General features: G+C 35.5%; 1 protein-coding gene across 1 annotated transcript; it reads left to right on the forward strand.

Moving 5' to 3' along the window:
- Positions 1 to 1,561: 1,561 nt before the first annotated feature.
- Positions 1,562 to 3,175, forward strand: LOC128235505 (complement C1q-like protein 4). Its single transcript, XM_052950317.1, has 2 exons — positions 1,562 to 1,825; positions 2,760 to 3,175. Exons 1-2 carry the CDS (start codon positions 1,591 to 1,593, stop codon positions 3,173 to 3,175), a joined length of 651 nt encoding a protein of 216 aa, XP_052806277.1. The 5' UTR covers positions 1,562 to 1,590.
- Positions 3,176 to 15,481: the final 12,306 nt, after the last annotated feature.

The raw sequence follows: 15,481 nt of genomic DNA on the forward strand, positions 1-15,481 counted from the left end.
TCAATTTCATGTACGTTTATTAAAATTAAAACAGTAGGTACAGTTATAGAAGTATGAATATATTTCTTCATGCAGTGTCTGTGAATGACGAAAAATTAAATGGTGCCTACCAGTACATTTCCCCGCTGATTTATCGACATACTTAAAAATGTTTGTCTATCCTGTAGCCAATTGATTAAAACTGTTTAAAGTTAGCCTATTGTTTATAGATTGGTCCAAATATTATCATCAATCAATTAAATCATTTGAGTGTGCAGATTAGCTTAGAAATAGCATGTTGATCAATTAACCAAGTCGTATACTATTAGCTGCTGATGTTCTCATATCACAAATGTCAGTGAAATGCAAGTATATGACAAGTAGCTGAAGGTCCGAGCGCAACAATATATATTTCCTGAATAAAATACATGTTGGGTTTTTGGTGAACATATGTATGCGCAAACCTGTACCCGGAGGGCAAGGGGTTCCATTAGTGTCATGGGTTGAATGTCAAGACATATGCAACATTGGCTTGACCTTGTAAGCACCACAACAGTAACGTCAATTAAAGAGGCAAAATAACCACAATAATTATCATATGATCTAAAATAAACTTCTTGTGATTGTTCTGGACACTTTCCATACTATTAAATACATACAGTCACAATAAATGGTTTTTGGTTCTTCTGAATATAACGTTTCTGTTAATAGCTCTCTATGCAAGATCTATACAAAACAGGTCCCTACAGTGTAACGACTTGGACATACTTTATAGAAATTAAAATAGAAAGGGAAATATATAATAAAATACTTGTCAATTTTAAGCCGTGTTTTTTTTCTCAAAAACCCTTCCATTTATGTAGGAGGAATGTATATCTGAAGACGTTTCAAGTTTGACAAGTGGTTTGTTAAAAAGAGGGACGATAATTGGTATTAGTGAGCAGTTAGGTTTTAAGTAAGACGGCATTCTTTATTTAAAAAAATACTCATAAGAGTTAAATTTTGAAAAACAAAACAACATGTAGTCTGGATTTCACAAAAAAAGATTGCTCAGTTCAAAATTAATAAACCTCTACATTATAACAAAAAAGTAAATTTCATAAATAATCTAAGAGTGTCATGCATAAGCACACTCATTTTCACATCTAACGTACACGTTATATCAGTGTACTGATAACTGTTCAATTGACAATCGGCAAGTGCAATGCAGTCAACACCATCTTGAAACGGCTATATATGAGCGTTACTTTATTTAAAATTTAAGCTCTTGTTTTTTCGAACAAGTATATGTCCCATATAAAAAGTTCATCTTCTTACATTATCATTCCCAGAGATGTCTGTCCTAAATAGTATACACAACAAGGAAGAACTAAAACACTTAACCAAACGGCACGAATCAAATATTAATGACTTACTAGTTGCAAATAGGGGGTTCCTTAACGTATTGAAAGGACAAGGAAACAATTGGAATATTAAATGTCGTTTTACGATGTACACTTGAAAATGAGGAATTGTCACACAAATTCCCTGCTATAAAAGGAATTGCAACTGACTGATTCTTTACCATTATAACATTAACGACACTGAGGGGAAAATCACTGACTTTATAAAATGAAACTTTTTGCGTATTTCATTTTTGTCTTTCTGTGTTCAGTTGCCTGCGCTGACGAACCAGAAGATAAGTTTTCATACGAGTCCAAACTTTTGGAGAAAGTGATCCGCATGGAGATAAAGATGTCACAGATAGAGCAGGTGCAGGTACAGACGCGGACCATGTTCGATAACCTCTTAACGAACGTCACGATGACCTTGGAGAACAGAACGGCCGAACTGGATGTCTTGAAAGGTAATTCGATTTTGTTATTAATTTTCCATTATTCGGAATAGCCGACCTGATGTTTTGCCTTTGTGTAGTTCAAAGTGTTTAAAGGACTATTTCATGGTTTGTATAATGCACTTTCTATGGATAGCTTTACGAAATAAACTGTGGCAAATCATAAGTAGTGTGGAACTAAGATACAACAAATGTTGATATAGGCTTACATATTGTCTTTGAAGTCCACAATTTTACAGAGCGTTACTTACGGGATTCAACAAAAGACTGTTTCGGTTGATTGGTTGATTGACATTGATTGACAAAATATTACCAATGTTTTCAATATAGATTTAAATGCCATCATTTGAGTATCAGTCCTTTTAATCGAGTTGATCGGTTTTCTATCATTTCTTGACTGTACCTGCGTGGAATCGCTACCTACTTAAGCCATGTTTTTTTCAAACTTGAATGGTATTTCGTTTCTGCAATTTCGGTATCAAAGAGTATGATAATGATAATATAAGTGTTTTCAGATGCATTTCCGAAAATAAAATGGTGCCAACACATGAGCGAGTCCCTTTAATATGTGTACATTTAAATTGGCAAATTCTTAGTTGAAAAGAGGCCATTATTCCGTCAAAAATATGTAGTTTATAATCAAAGTAAACCTGGACGTTCATTTTACGGTGTTTAATATATGCATTAAAACTAGGTTAATCCATCGACCTTTTCAATAGCTATCGCCCGGACAAAACCGACCGACCGACAAGCTCACTCATATATACCGCCCCCGAAGTTTGGGAAACAAAATAACCCTGATTTATGTTAAATGGAAACATTGATTTATTATTCAATCATAAATGATTAAGCCTACGCTCTTTATCGTGTTTGAGATCTCGAGGGCTACGTCAATCAATTTTGGAAAACGGTGTTGGCATATAAATGAAACAAACATTTATTTCAGATCACATGGGCTTACCTCTGGTAGCGTTTTATGCCTACGATCCAATAGATTACAGTCTTGACACGAACCAAATTCTCATACTAAGCAACATCACAATGAACGAAGGGGGTGGATATGATAACGTTATCGGCACCTTCAGGGCACCTGTTGCGGGACTGTATTACTTCGCAGCGCATGTTTGCACCTCCTCAGGGATTGGATTCTACTACGAAATCGTGAAGGATCACGGAATGATTGCCAAGATTACGAAATTTAACAAGGTGCAATACGATTGTGGCTCTGTCAATGTCATCACCAAGATGGAAAAGGACGAACGTGTATGGATCAAGTGCACAAGTGGCAACACCTCCCAACAACTGTATACACATATCAGTCATGCTAAAACGTCGTTCCTTGGCATTCTTATGCATAAATAACTACTGTGCGTTGCAAATACTTAGGCTAGTTATGAATATTGTTTCTCAATCTGGGCGATATGGCTTTATTGCCAGGCAAGAAGTTAAGATAGTTTAGCTATGTTTAAAGCGTTATAAATTTCATGTACACTGGATGAATGTAATGCAAGGCCTTCTCCAACATTGTTTAGTCCGGTCTTATTAGCTTTGCTTTTCGCTAAGTATTATATATCTCTTGCACTTATCAAGTCATTTTAACATAAGTTATATGTGTTGAAGTATTCAATTTAAAAGGTCATAATTATATCATCGCCTTATGCTGAATAAAGATATGTTGGGATTATTGTTTTTCATTCTACCGATGCTTGCATTGACCTTATATAACTGTCATGAAAATTTAGAAACAAATTATCTTTTACTTTGAAATACATCAGTTCCGAATTTACAGTGGTCAAAGGGTCAAACTTATGTCACGTTTCATGTAGAGTTAGCTACGTAACTCAGACTGTATTTTTTTCAATTTTGTCACACTCCATTCAGAGATAAGTCCAAAACAATGAAATCATCAAGCTAACCCAACCATAGTTCTGTCCTATGAAATGCATGAGCATGATCATTTTAAAAATCATCATTGAAGGCGTGCTGAGATTCAGATATACTTCTAGCGACCGAGTCATTCACCTGAAAGCGGCAGATGAGCATTTCCTCCGAAGTACCACACAAAGGAACTACTTTTTTAAGTGTGTGTTTCAAAACAATAATTTGAGGCGGGATGCTTGAAAGCACAAACACAGTTTTATCGTAATGACATGTTCAAGCATGGTTAATAGACGACAGAGCATTAAGATAAGTTTATTTTTTTTTTACTTTAGAGTACAATTTTTAATTGTTACATTTCTTAACAACTTTGGTACCATATATTTGCTCCCTTATCAAACGTTCACTTATTGGGCACCACACATTGACTTCAGTACCATACACAAACTCGGGTACCATACACGTGCTTTAGTACCACACAGTATCATTGATACCACACATTGACTTGAGTCCCACACAGTCCCTAGGGACCACACATATACTTGGATATCTCACAGTAATTTGAGGAACACACAGTAACTTAGGTACCATACATTGACCTGGGTACAAAGTAAATTCGGTGCCATACATTGACTGACATAGGTACTAAGTAACTTGTGTATCACGCATTGACGTTGGTACCACCCATTGACTTGAGTACCACACAGTAACTAGGGTACCAATTTCACTTCTTGCTTCCTGTAGAAAACTTCCCGTCGGTATCGTGGCACTAAGCGTTTCAAATTAATGGTTTACTGGTTGAGAACCTAAATCGGAACACTTTCTGCATTATGTTTGTAATATTTTTAGTTAGACTTGCCCCACAACTACAAAATTGTCCATCACTATACTAGGATCAAATACCAATTGGTTGATATAAATGGTATTTTCCAAGATACTACCAATCTGCATGAAAAGTACTTTATTAACCGCAGAGTCAATGACTGCCACTTTTGTCCTCGGAATAAACAAATATGGAACAGTTTTAATGTGTTATCTATTTTTATGTATCCTTTTAAAATTATCGCAACATGTTTTGTTTTAGTAAATTAATAATTTATTTTATTTCCAGCTTGTTTTATAGTCATTTTTGTCAGTAAAATCTGACTTTTTAAGTTAATAAGTACAGACTGTACTAGTATGCTGTGATTGTGGCAAGCATGAACGATATTCCGCCGCGTGCCATGTATTGGCATTTGAACATGAACAACTTTGAATGATAGCAGCATTTACCGGAATAAAGTATTTTGAAATTGTTTCTAAGGCAAGCGTCTTTATTGATTAAAATCTAAAATAAATCTATTGTGATCGAAAAAAAACGCTTTTATAAGGGGTGTACCATATTCAGGTAATGTTCAGATTTAGGTACTCTCCCAGTATAGTTTAAATCCATACATTAAAGCTTGGAATAAAACGTTGTTAAAACTCCATAAGGAGCTTAACATTGCCACCAAAATTATGATTCCGTTATTGTTCGGCAAATGATTCATATTTAAATCATTCTGAAAATCTGATTTCAATTTAATCAATGTTATTAATGTGATGGACATTTATTAAATTTAAAATATTAGAAACAGTTATACAATTACGGATATAATTATTCATGCAGTTTCTGTAAATGACGAAAAATTAAATGGTGCATACCTTTACATTTAACATTTATCCGCGGGTTTATCGATGTACTTTAAATATTTGTCCGTCATGTAGTCAATTGTTTAAAAATATATTTATTTATTTTTTGGTTAAATTTTTTATAGATTGGTCTAATTTTGTCCAAATATTATTATCAATCAATTACATCATTTGGATGTGTAAATTAGCATGTTGATCAATTACCCAAGTTGACTACTATACATATTAGATGCTGATGTTTTCATATCACATATGTCAGTGAAATGCAAGTATATATGTTTACACAAGTAGCTGATCGTCCGAGCGGAACACTTTTATTTCCTGTATAAAATAAATGTTGGCGTTTTTGTGCACATGTTCAGACGCCTGTACAAGTAAGGTCATGGGCTCCGTTCGTGACATGGGTTGAATGTCAAAACATATTCAACATTGGCTTGACCTTGTTAGCACCACGACCGTCAAGTCACTTTGATAGACAAAATAACCACACTATTTATCGTTTGATTTAAAATAAAAATTCTTGTGATTGGGCTGGACACCTTCCAAACCAGAGAATAGGTTCACGTTTAACAAAGACCTTCGTTAAAAGGAGTGAAACGATTTGGTCTTGATGAGCAGTTTGTTTCTAAACATTTTTAATGCAAAACTTTAGAGAAATTACAGGAATGGTAAAGTTCAGGATTAATCCTTATATCGGCATTGAGAGAAAGCAAAAAGAAAAACGAAAAAAAAAAATCATTGTTTTGATCACACTCATAAATTGTATAATTTAAAATAAATAAACCATTGTACCGTTTTTAAATCTGGCTTCAAAGAGGACCGGAAATTTCATTAAGTATGTAAGAGTACCATTAACAAGCACACACAGTTCCAAATCTAAGTATATACAGATGTAATGAAAAATCTGTGTCAGTGTGCTGAACTTTTCAATGACAATCGGAAAGTGGATTGCAGTCACCAGTACTCACCATCATCCAGATATGAGCTTTTTTATTAAGATTAAACTCTTGTTTTCTCCAACAAGTTTAAGTCCCATTTAAAAGGAGTAAGCTAAGCACACTATATTTGTTTTCGTATAATTTGCCTAATAATCTCATTTTGAAGAGTTGCAAGATTTTCAAACAAAGTTACTGTTAAGACAATCACGATGAACTTATTTTATTTTGTAAAATAAATGTTAAGTAGTATGGCTAAATGAAACTTAAGACTTAAGCTTGTTATGCTTCATTTTTCTCGAGACATTCGGCGTTTATCTGTGTCCCCATGTATACACAATAAGGAAGAACTGATATACTTAGATACACGGCGCGAATAAATCTCAATGAGTTTCAAGTAAAAGCATTGTTTTTGTTTTTTTCAAATAGGGGATTCCTAAACGTATTGAATGAACAAGGAACAGGTTGAATATTCCAAGTCGTTCAACGAAAAACACTTGAAAATAAGGAATTTTCACACCAATATCCTGCTATATAAAGACTAACTGTTTTTCAGCCATTATAACACAAATGACACTAAGGAAAACACAACAACATTGAAAATGACACTATTTGCGTTTTTCATTTTTATCTTTCTGTGTTCAGTTGCTTGCGCTGAAGACCCAGAAGATAAGTTTTCATACGAGTCCAAACTTTTGGAGAAGGTGATACGTATGGAGATAAAGATGTCACAGCTGGAAAAGGTGCTGATGCAGACGGGGACCAGGTTCGAAAACCTTTTACAGAACGTCACAATGACCTTGGATAACAAAACAGCCGAATTGGACGACTTGAAAGGTAGGACGAGATTATTTAATTAACTTTTAATAACTCAGACCCGCTGACCCGATGTGTTTTGCCTTTTTGAAGAATAAATCAGTCTAAAAAATATTTTCACCCAATCGGCTGTACCGTGAAGCTTACTTTATGTTGTTGTTCTGAAGTTCTAAATAGTAAAACATTGCTAATAAGAGATTAGCGTTCCAGATAAGCAGGTCATTTAAAAACAGCAGAATCTAGTAATTATAATTATGCAAACTCTATCGAACAATGGATATTAGTGTAAAAAATACAGTGTCCGCATAAGGAGGGTGAAACAAATGTCATTTCATACCAGAATGACTCATCAAACTTATCAAGTTTTTATATATTAGCATTATTTTATGGATGAAAAAGTGCTGGACAGTTGCAGAAATGTATCTATGCGTAAATTAAAATTATGTTAGTGCTGTGTTTCGTAATTTTGCTACATATTTTTGTCATTTGAAATTTAACCAGTATAAGATGAGGAAATAGAGATTTAATCAACTTGTTGTCTTATGTGAAGTATATGCAGTGTATTTTATGATGTTTAATATGTGTACTGTATAATTGGCCAATTCTAAATTGAAAAGGGCCATTATTCTGTCCAAATAAGCAGTTTGTCACCAAAGTCGAGCTGGACTTTTATATAACGGTGCTAAATATAAGAGCTAAAAATTATTTCTGTCCGTCGATCCGGACAAAACAGAACGACCGACAAGCTCAATTCTATATACCTCCCCTTACTTTGTTTTGCGACTGTCTATAACAACTCACTCTGAATAATGATTAATCAGAACTTTTATTTATTATTCAATTTTAGATGACTAAGCAGATTACGCTCTTTATAAAGTTCGATATCTCATGGGCTACGGCAATATCTTTTTGAAGTGAAACAATTATATCTACATTCAGATCACATGGACTTGCCTCTGGTAGCCTTCCATGCCTACGACCCAGTGGATTACAGTCTGGACACGAACCAAATTCTCATACTAAGCACCGTCACAATGAACGAAGGGGGTGGATACGATAACGTTATCGGCACCTTCAGGGCACCTGTTGCGGGACTGTATTACTTCGCAGCGCATGTTTGCACCTCCTCAGGGATTGGATTCTACTACGAAATCGTGAAGGATCACGGAATGATTGCCAAGATTACGAAATTTAACACTGCGGCACACGACTGTGGCTCTGTCAATGTCATCACCAAAATGGAAAAGGACGAACGTGTATGGATCAAGTGCACAAATGGCAATACCTCCAACCAGCTGTATACACATATCAGTCATGCTAAAACGTCGTTCCTTGGCATTCTTATGCACAAATAACCATTGTGGCTTGCAAAAACACATGCTTGTTATGAACATTTAAACGTTATAAAATAATGAATACTAGTTTTAGTATATCTTACCAAGCGAATATTTTTGAAGAGAAAAAAAAACAATAAAAACACTGTCCTGTAAAGGGCGGTTTCTCAATCTTGGCGATATGACCTTATTGCTAGGAAAGAATTTGAGATATTTTTCTATTTTAATTTCCACGCACACTGGATTAATGTGATGCAAGTCCATCTTCCCCACATTTTATATTTTTTTAAATATCTTTCTTATTTGATAAGATATCATCAATAACCCACCAGACATTGTTGATAAGGTACTCTGTGACATTATAACACAGAAACACGGTTATAATGTCGACAGACTTTTCCGAAAAAAAATGTGAATGCATGTTTTACTCCTGAAAAAGATCGTTTCACAAACTAAAAAACTGGACTTTTGAAACATTTTAATATTTGGCCTTCCACACCCACTTTTGCACTGATGAAGGCCCTTAGTCCGGTTTTATAAGCTTTGCTCCTTGCAGTATTATGTATTTCGTTCACTTATTAAGTCATTTTTAACAAAGATAGGATTATATGTGTTGAATACTTATGTGAAAAACTACAGAAACAAGTTCATGGGTGAAAGTTGCAAATTTTCAAAATACTGAAAAATTAAGGTGGGGGCCAGGGGCCGCAGGGCCCCTTGTGGGTCCAGGGATCCAAGGGGCCGGAGGCCCCCGGAAGCTTCAGGAATTAAGCATTTTAAAACACATTTCAAAGCCTATCCTGACTTTTAATCAATCAAATCTATGCTGTATATTTAAAATACTTCTGGCAGGTTTTGTCAACATACATAAGGCCCCTGACAGAAAAATCCCTCAATACTTTAATTCTTTCTCATCAATCAAGAATTCATTTAACTCTGTAACTCATTCAATAAAAGTTAAAAAATGAAAAACAGAATAGAATTAAAGATTTATATTGAATTGTGTTTTGTATTTTTATCAAGTTACCAATCGGACCATTTCACACCATTCGAATCGACTTTTGACAGCCATTGCCACCTCCATTTGTTTTTCGCATGCTGTTCAAGCTCTTTAGTACCCTGGGGGTACAAACTTCATTGTTCAATTTTGACAGCAGTATTTCGATTTATATTTGCCTCCAATTTGCGGTATGTCGTAAAAGTTGTAAAGGATACTGACCGTAAATATTCGGTGAAAACCGGCTTTTTCCGCCATCCAAGTTTTTGTTGGCGCGAAAACTGCCGAGGTTTTTCGGAGAACACCGGAATCATTCGGGACTCCTCGGCCATTTTATCGAAAACAATTTTTGAAAAAAAAAATGGCCGAGGAGCTCCGAATACACCGGAATGACAATGCTTTTTTACGAAAAGAAACGACACTTTTCGGAAACGTTCGGCTGATATCGCCGACAGAATTTTAGCACTTATGGCAACGCTAATTATACAACGAAATTGGGAAACCAGTAAATTTAAATTTGTTTTGTCATCGATTTTTAGTAGATCGCAATGTTGATGATGGGGTTGGGGTAACCCCCCCCCCCCCCCCCCCCCCGAAAAACTCACCGGATTTACACGATTTAGAAAAATGACCCCTGAGTAGACCGAAAATATGGAATTCCGTATTAATACGGAAAACTTTCACCCATGCAAGTTTAGTAGCCAAAAGTGTAATCATAAAGTATTCAATTTAAAAGGTCATATATGTAGCAAGGTGCATATTTCAGTATTTTATCAATTTGTGTGTTTGGTATGGTTCTATATCGTATATTGTTTTGTATTGTTTGTGTATCGTCGTGTTTAGTGTTGTGCTACGTGGTTATTGTCCTCTGTGCGTTACTGTCCGTCTATGTCCGTCAATGTCCGTCTATGTCCGAGTGCGTCAGAGCGTGAATACTGGTTATGCGAGTTTGTCTAAATTTATAGAGTGATTGATTGGTTCATAATGCCTTTTCCCCTTTTTCCCGCTTCATTGCACACGCCCTTATTTATATATACACATAAATCATTCCGTTCTGAATCATCATCGACGCAAGTCAAGATTGCAATTGTAACAGTTGTTACTATTTATTTAATATTCGCTCTTATCTTTGAGCTGAAATATTTAACTTATTTAATATTCGCTCTTATCTTTGAGCTGAAATATTCTTTCATATATAATTATTATTTAGACGTGCCTGGTAAGTTTATTACTCATAGTTCTTAGAATGTTTTATGTATTTAACCGCGAAGTCTCCCTTGATATATTTACCGATCACTGTCCATTGTCTTTGTATTTTGTGTGATTAATAATATGATTAGCATTTACTTTTATATGTTTTATTATATGTTTTAGGTTTCATTCGACAACGTATATAACCAAGCGAAGCCGGACAACTATTCCTGCCCTCAACATCACTACTAATGGCGTTGAGAAACTTCTACTCGGGATCAACGCAGCCAAAGCCCAGGGACCCGACATGATCCCCAACTTGGTGTTAAAGACGTGTGCTCATCAACTAGCGCCAGCGATAAGTACCATCTTCCAGTCATCTATTGACACTGGAAGGCTCCCCACAGACTGGAGAAATGCTTTTGTCGCACCAATTTTCAAGAAAGGCGATGTACACCTAGCTGAAAACTACAGACCCGTATCCCTGACTTGTGTAACATGTAAAATCCTAGAACACGTCATCTGTAAACATATCCTATCCCACCTTGAACGAAACAATATCCTCTCTTCTTTAAACCACGGTTTCCGGTCTGGCTACTCATGTGAAACGCAGCTGATAACAACAGTCCATGACCTACTTGCCAAGACTGACCCAGGTACTCAGTTAGACATGGCCATACTGGATTTCAGCAAGGCATTCGACACTGTCCCCCACCGAAAACTGCTACACAAACTGGAACAATATGGCGTCACGGGCAACATAAACCACTGGGTGAGCGACTTCCTTACCAACAGGAGTATGAAGGTCATTGTAGAAGGTGAAGAATCAGAGGCAGCCACCGTTGATTCCGGAGTACCCCAAGGCACAGTGCTGGGTCCCCTACTCTTTCTCTGCCATATCAACGACCTCCCGGAGTCCGTCAAGTCAACAGTGCGCTTATTTGCCGACGACTGCTTGCTGTACCGTACCATTAGAAACACCAAAGACCAAGAAATACTACAACAAGATCTACAACAACTAGAAGTGTGGGCCAATACATGGGGAATGAAGTTTAACGCAAAGAAATGTTACATTATGTCTACCAACCAGAAATCATCCAAATTTTCCCAACTAGACAACCACATCCTACAGCAAGTGCCCGAAAATCCATATCTTGGCGTCACTATATCAGAAGACCTCAAATGGGCCTCCCATATCACCAAGATGACTAAAAAAGCCAACTCTACACTAGGCTTTCTTCGCAGAAACCTAAAGCACTGCCCTCAAAACTGCAGAAGAACGGCATACCTATCACTTGTACGCTCCACCTTAGAGTACAGCGCTATAGTCTGGGACCCCTACCACCAAAAAGATGTAGACAACATTGAAAAAGTCCAGAGACAGGCAGCCAGATTTATCACCGGCGACTATACGACCAAGTCGACCGGATGCGTTACCCAGATGCTCCAAGACCTGAAGCTCCCATCTTTGCAGGATCGAAGGAAGGCGAATCGATTGATCTTCTTCTATAAGGTGGTCGGGGGGCTGGTGCCAGCCCTGCCTTGTCACGACTATTTAACACCTGTACGTTCAAATAAACGTAGAGTAACCCCTAAGACATTCAGTGACTACAGATCAGAAAACATTGTGGAAAGACAAACAGTAAACAATACCAAATGCTTCGTGCCAGTGCAGTGTAAGACCATAAGACACAAACATTCGTTCTTTCCAAATACAATAGTAGACTGGAACAAACTGGAAGATAGCGTTGTATGCCCTTCCACAGTGAACAGCTTCAGGAAAGCTGTTCTCCACTGGGACTAAACCCACACTCTCTCCCGTTGCGCAACGCTGAAAGGCTCTGCAACGTACCTATCCAGATCCAGTATAAATAAATATTTTCGAACTCCGAAGTTGAGTGGTTTTGTCTTGGCACACCCACACTACATATAGTATCGCTTTTTCCTGAATAAAGATATGTTGGGATTATTATTTTTTTTATTAGGCCACACCAAATTAATAACTTGTTCATCGGATTTCCCGCACCTATTTCTTCAGAAAAGCAAAAAAAAAAGCTATTATTTTTAAGAGCGCTAATTTGTTTAGTAGAATGTAACCTTATAACCGCGTTTTTCGATCGTAACAATTATTAAAGCACCGGCTCAATCATGCAGCCGCTCTAATTAGATTTCTTGAAAATTACGTCAACAATTGACAATTCTACCACCATTTCAAGTTTGATTAAATTTTGGACGATGTGTTTGTTTAATTTGGCTAACGCTAAAAGTAAATGTTTATATACTGGGCAAGAAGTGCTGAATTTTATCGTGAATGACAGTGATTATCCTGTTTGAATTTGGTCATGTTTGACCGGAATTCTGATGACCGTTACAGTGAAAAGACAGTTTCCAATCGTTCATCTATACCTAGGTGTGTATTTAACTACTTTATTGTTTTGCTGTTAATATAGGAAATATGATGTATTTTTTGTATTGTTTGTTTCCTTCAAAAATAATTATACATTTAACGATTGATGCATGTTTGTATTTATTTTGCTACAAATCAGAGTATAGCGTTTATTTAATTCATATGCAATGCATGTACAGTAATAGAAAAATAAAGTTTGGCCAAGAAACGAGCACCGACTTTCTTGTGTTATCATCAAACTGTTTCAGTAATGCATACTACATTATACTACAATGAACATTTATGTATAATATTGCTTATTAAAATATCAGATTTCTCCGACGCAGCGGATCATGAAATTCCTGTCCCGATGAGGCAACAAGGGCGTGCTTGTGGTGGAGGTCTTGGTCACCGAAGAGTCAATGTTCATGGACAGAAGGATGACACTAAAAATTAACCTGACTGACATTCATATGTGTTTCATGCAATCCCATGAGTTTTACCATTCACACAAAAACATCAAACAAGCCGGATTGTGTATATTTTTTAAATATTAGTCAAAAAGGATAAGAAAAATGGTGTCAGACTTTGCGATTTGAAAAAGGTATTAATCACACTTTGTGTTGCGAATAAATGTTTGTAGATTTTTTATATGTACATGTGTATATTTAAACTATGTATGGAAAACATTCAAGTGTTAAATATTTATGCTGATTGGTTTTTGTCTATGAAAAAATATTGCATATTCTTGTATTTTTTTGAAATATTTTTTGCTATATAGGCCACTACTTTTATATAAATTGGTTTACAAAACCGGCGGGTCTAATTTTCCGAAAAGTACAAAAAAAAATTCACTAATTTTTCAAAATTATTTTCACGACCGTATTGACTTTGGTGCGAAACGAAAGAAAAACGCACAGATAAGAATACGAATGCAGTAGATCTCGACTGGTTTGTTGTTCCGTGGCCGTATTTGCCAATTTATAGTGATAGCATGTGAGCCAGTCAACTGTTATGGCAGCGCCGATTGCAATGGTGGAATTGACGATAGCAGTCATTCTTTGTATGAAATAATTAATTAAAATATGCAGGAGTTGTTAAAATAACAATAGCAATAAACATTGGCAAATTTAACAGCCGACACAAACAATAACTGTCACGTGATTGTTGTTATTCCCCGCCAATTTAGGTCATGAAAATATTGTTGTTTATAGATAAAAAATAAAATTGTCAGCGGCTGCCATCGAATTAGTAGACACAAATATCTGTAAATTATGTGTGAGAAAAACATTTTATAACATTTTATGGTTAAATATCAAATAACAGTGCACTAAGTGTGAGTGGTGAAATCGAAAGTAAAATTTCTAAGTTGATACCGGTGACCTAATTTCACAAGTTTGGTCGATGGTGTTTATGGATTTAAAATCACAAAATGGTTTGGAAATACTTGTTATTGAGTCAATGTAAAGCTTGTGTTTATTCTAGATTACATGTTTATTCATGTTTGGGTCAATAGTAGAGTAAAAACAATGAAAGAGTTGAACACATGTCTCAATGACATTTTAATACTAATGCCAGGAGTTGTGTGCAAGACATTTAGATAAAACAACACGGAAAACTATTTTGAATAAGTCCATTTCAATTTGTAATTAACTTGATATTTCACTATAAATGAGATTTGTTGTTGTAACCAAGGAATACTCTTTAAAATGAAAATTAAACAAGCATGAAGTATAGATGCCCTGTGAACTCGTGTATAGACAAAATGGCGGAGTTGAAGATGAAAATATCCGATACATAATTAGGATTTGGATTTCTCTGTTACTATCATTGGTACATAAAGTTAAGTCACATGCTAGATTTATTATTTTGTTATGTGATTTTTATGTACTGATGTGGTAACTTGCTGCAAGATTTGAATTTGAAATGGATTTGGTGAACATCCCATGGTAAATATCCCGGTCCGAAAATATCCGAACTTAGCATGGATTGGGTTACACATAACTAGGACCCACCATTGTAAAGGTTATTAAAACTCAAATCTAGGTCTAGTTTGGTTTTTAGTTCTTCAGGAATTGCTTTCACAATGTTAAAGCTCAAATGTCTTCATAAAATGTTACTTTCTTATTTACAAAATTGGTAATTATTTCACGTTATTGGCATTTTCCAATATTGAAATAACTGAAACAATGTTTAGAAAATATTATGTATTGTTTTAATACAGTGCATTTTTTTGTATTTTAATGCGTACAATTGCCTTCTCTTTTTTTTAATTTAATATTGTTCAGTTTAGTGTTCTGCATTCACTTTTGCTTTAGCATACCCTTGAAGCTTAACAAATGTCTTGCTGAGTGATATTCAATGTATCTTTGATAAAACGTGTAGTTTATACATGTAAACATGTTTTATAGTCAATTTCATTGATGTTTTATATGCACAGTATGTAAGATTTAAACTGTG

Source organism: Mya arenaria, chromosome 5 (genome assembly GCF_026914265.1).
Source record: "Mya arenaria isolate MELC-2E11 chromosome 5, ASM2691426v1".
NCBI lineage: Eukaryota > Metazoa > Mollusca > Bivalvia > Myida > Myidae > Mya > Mya arenaria.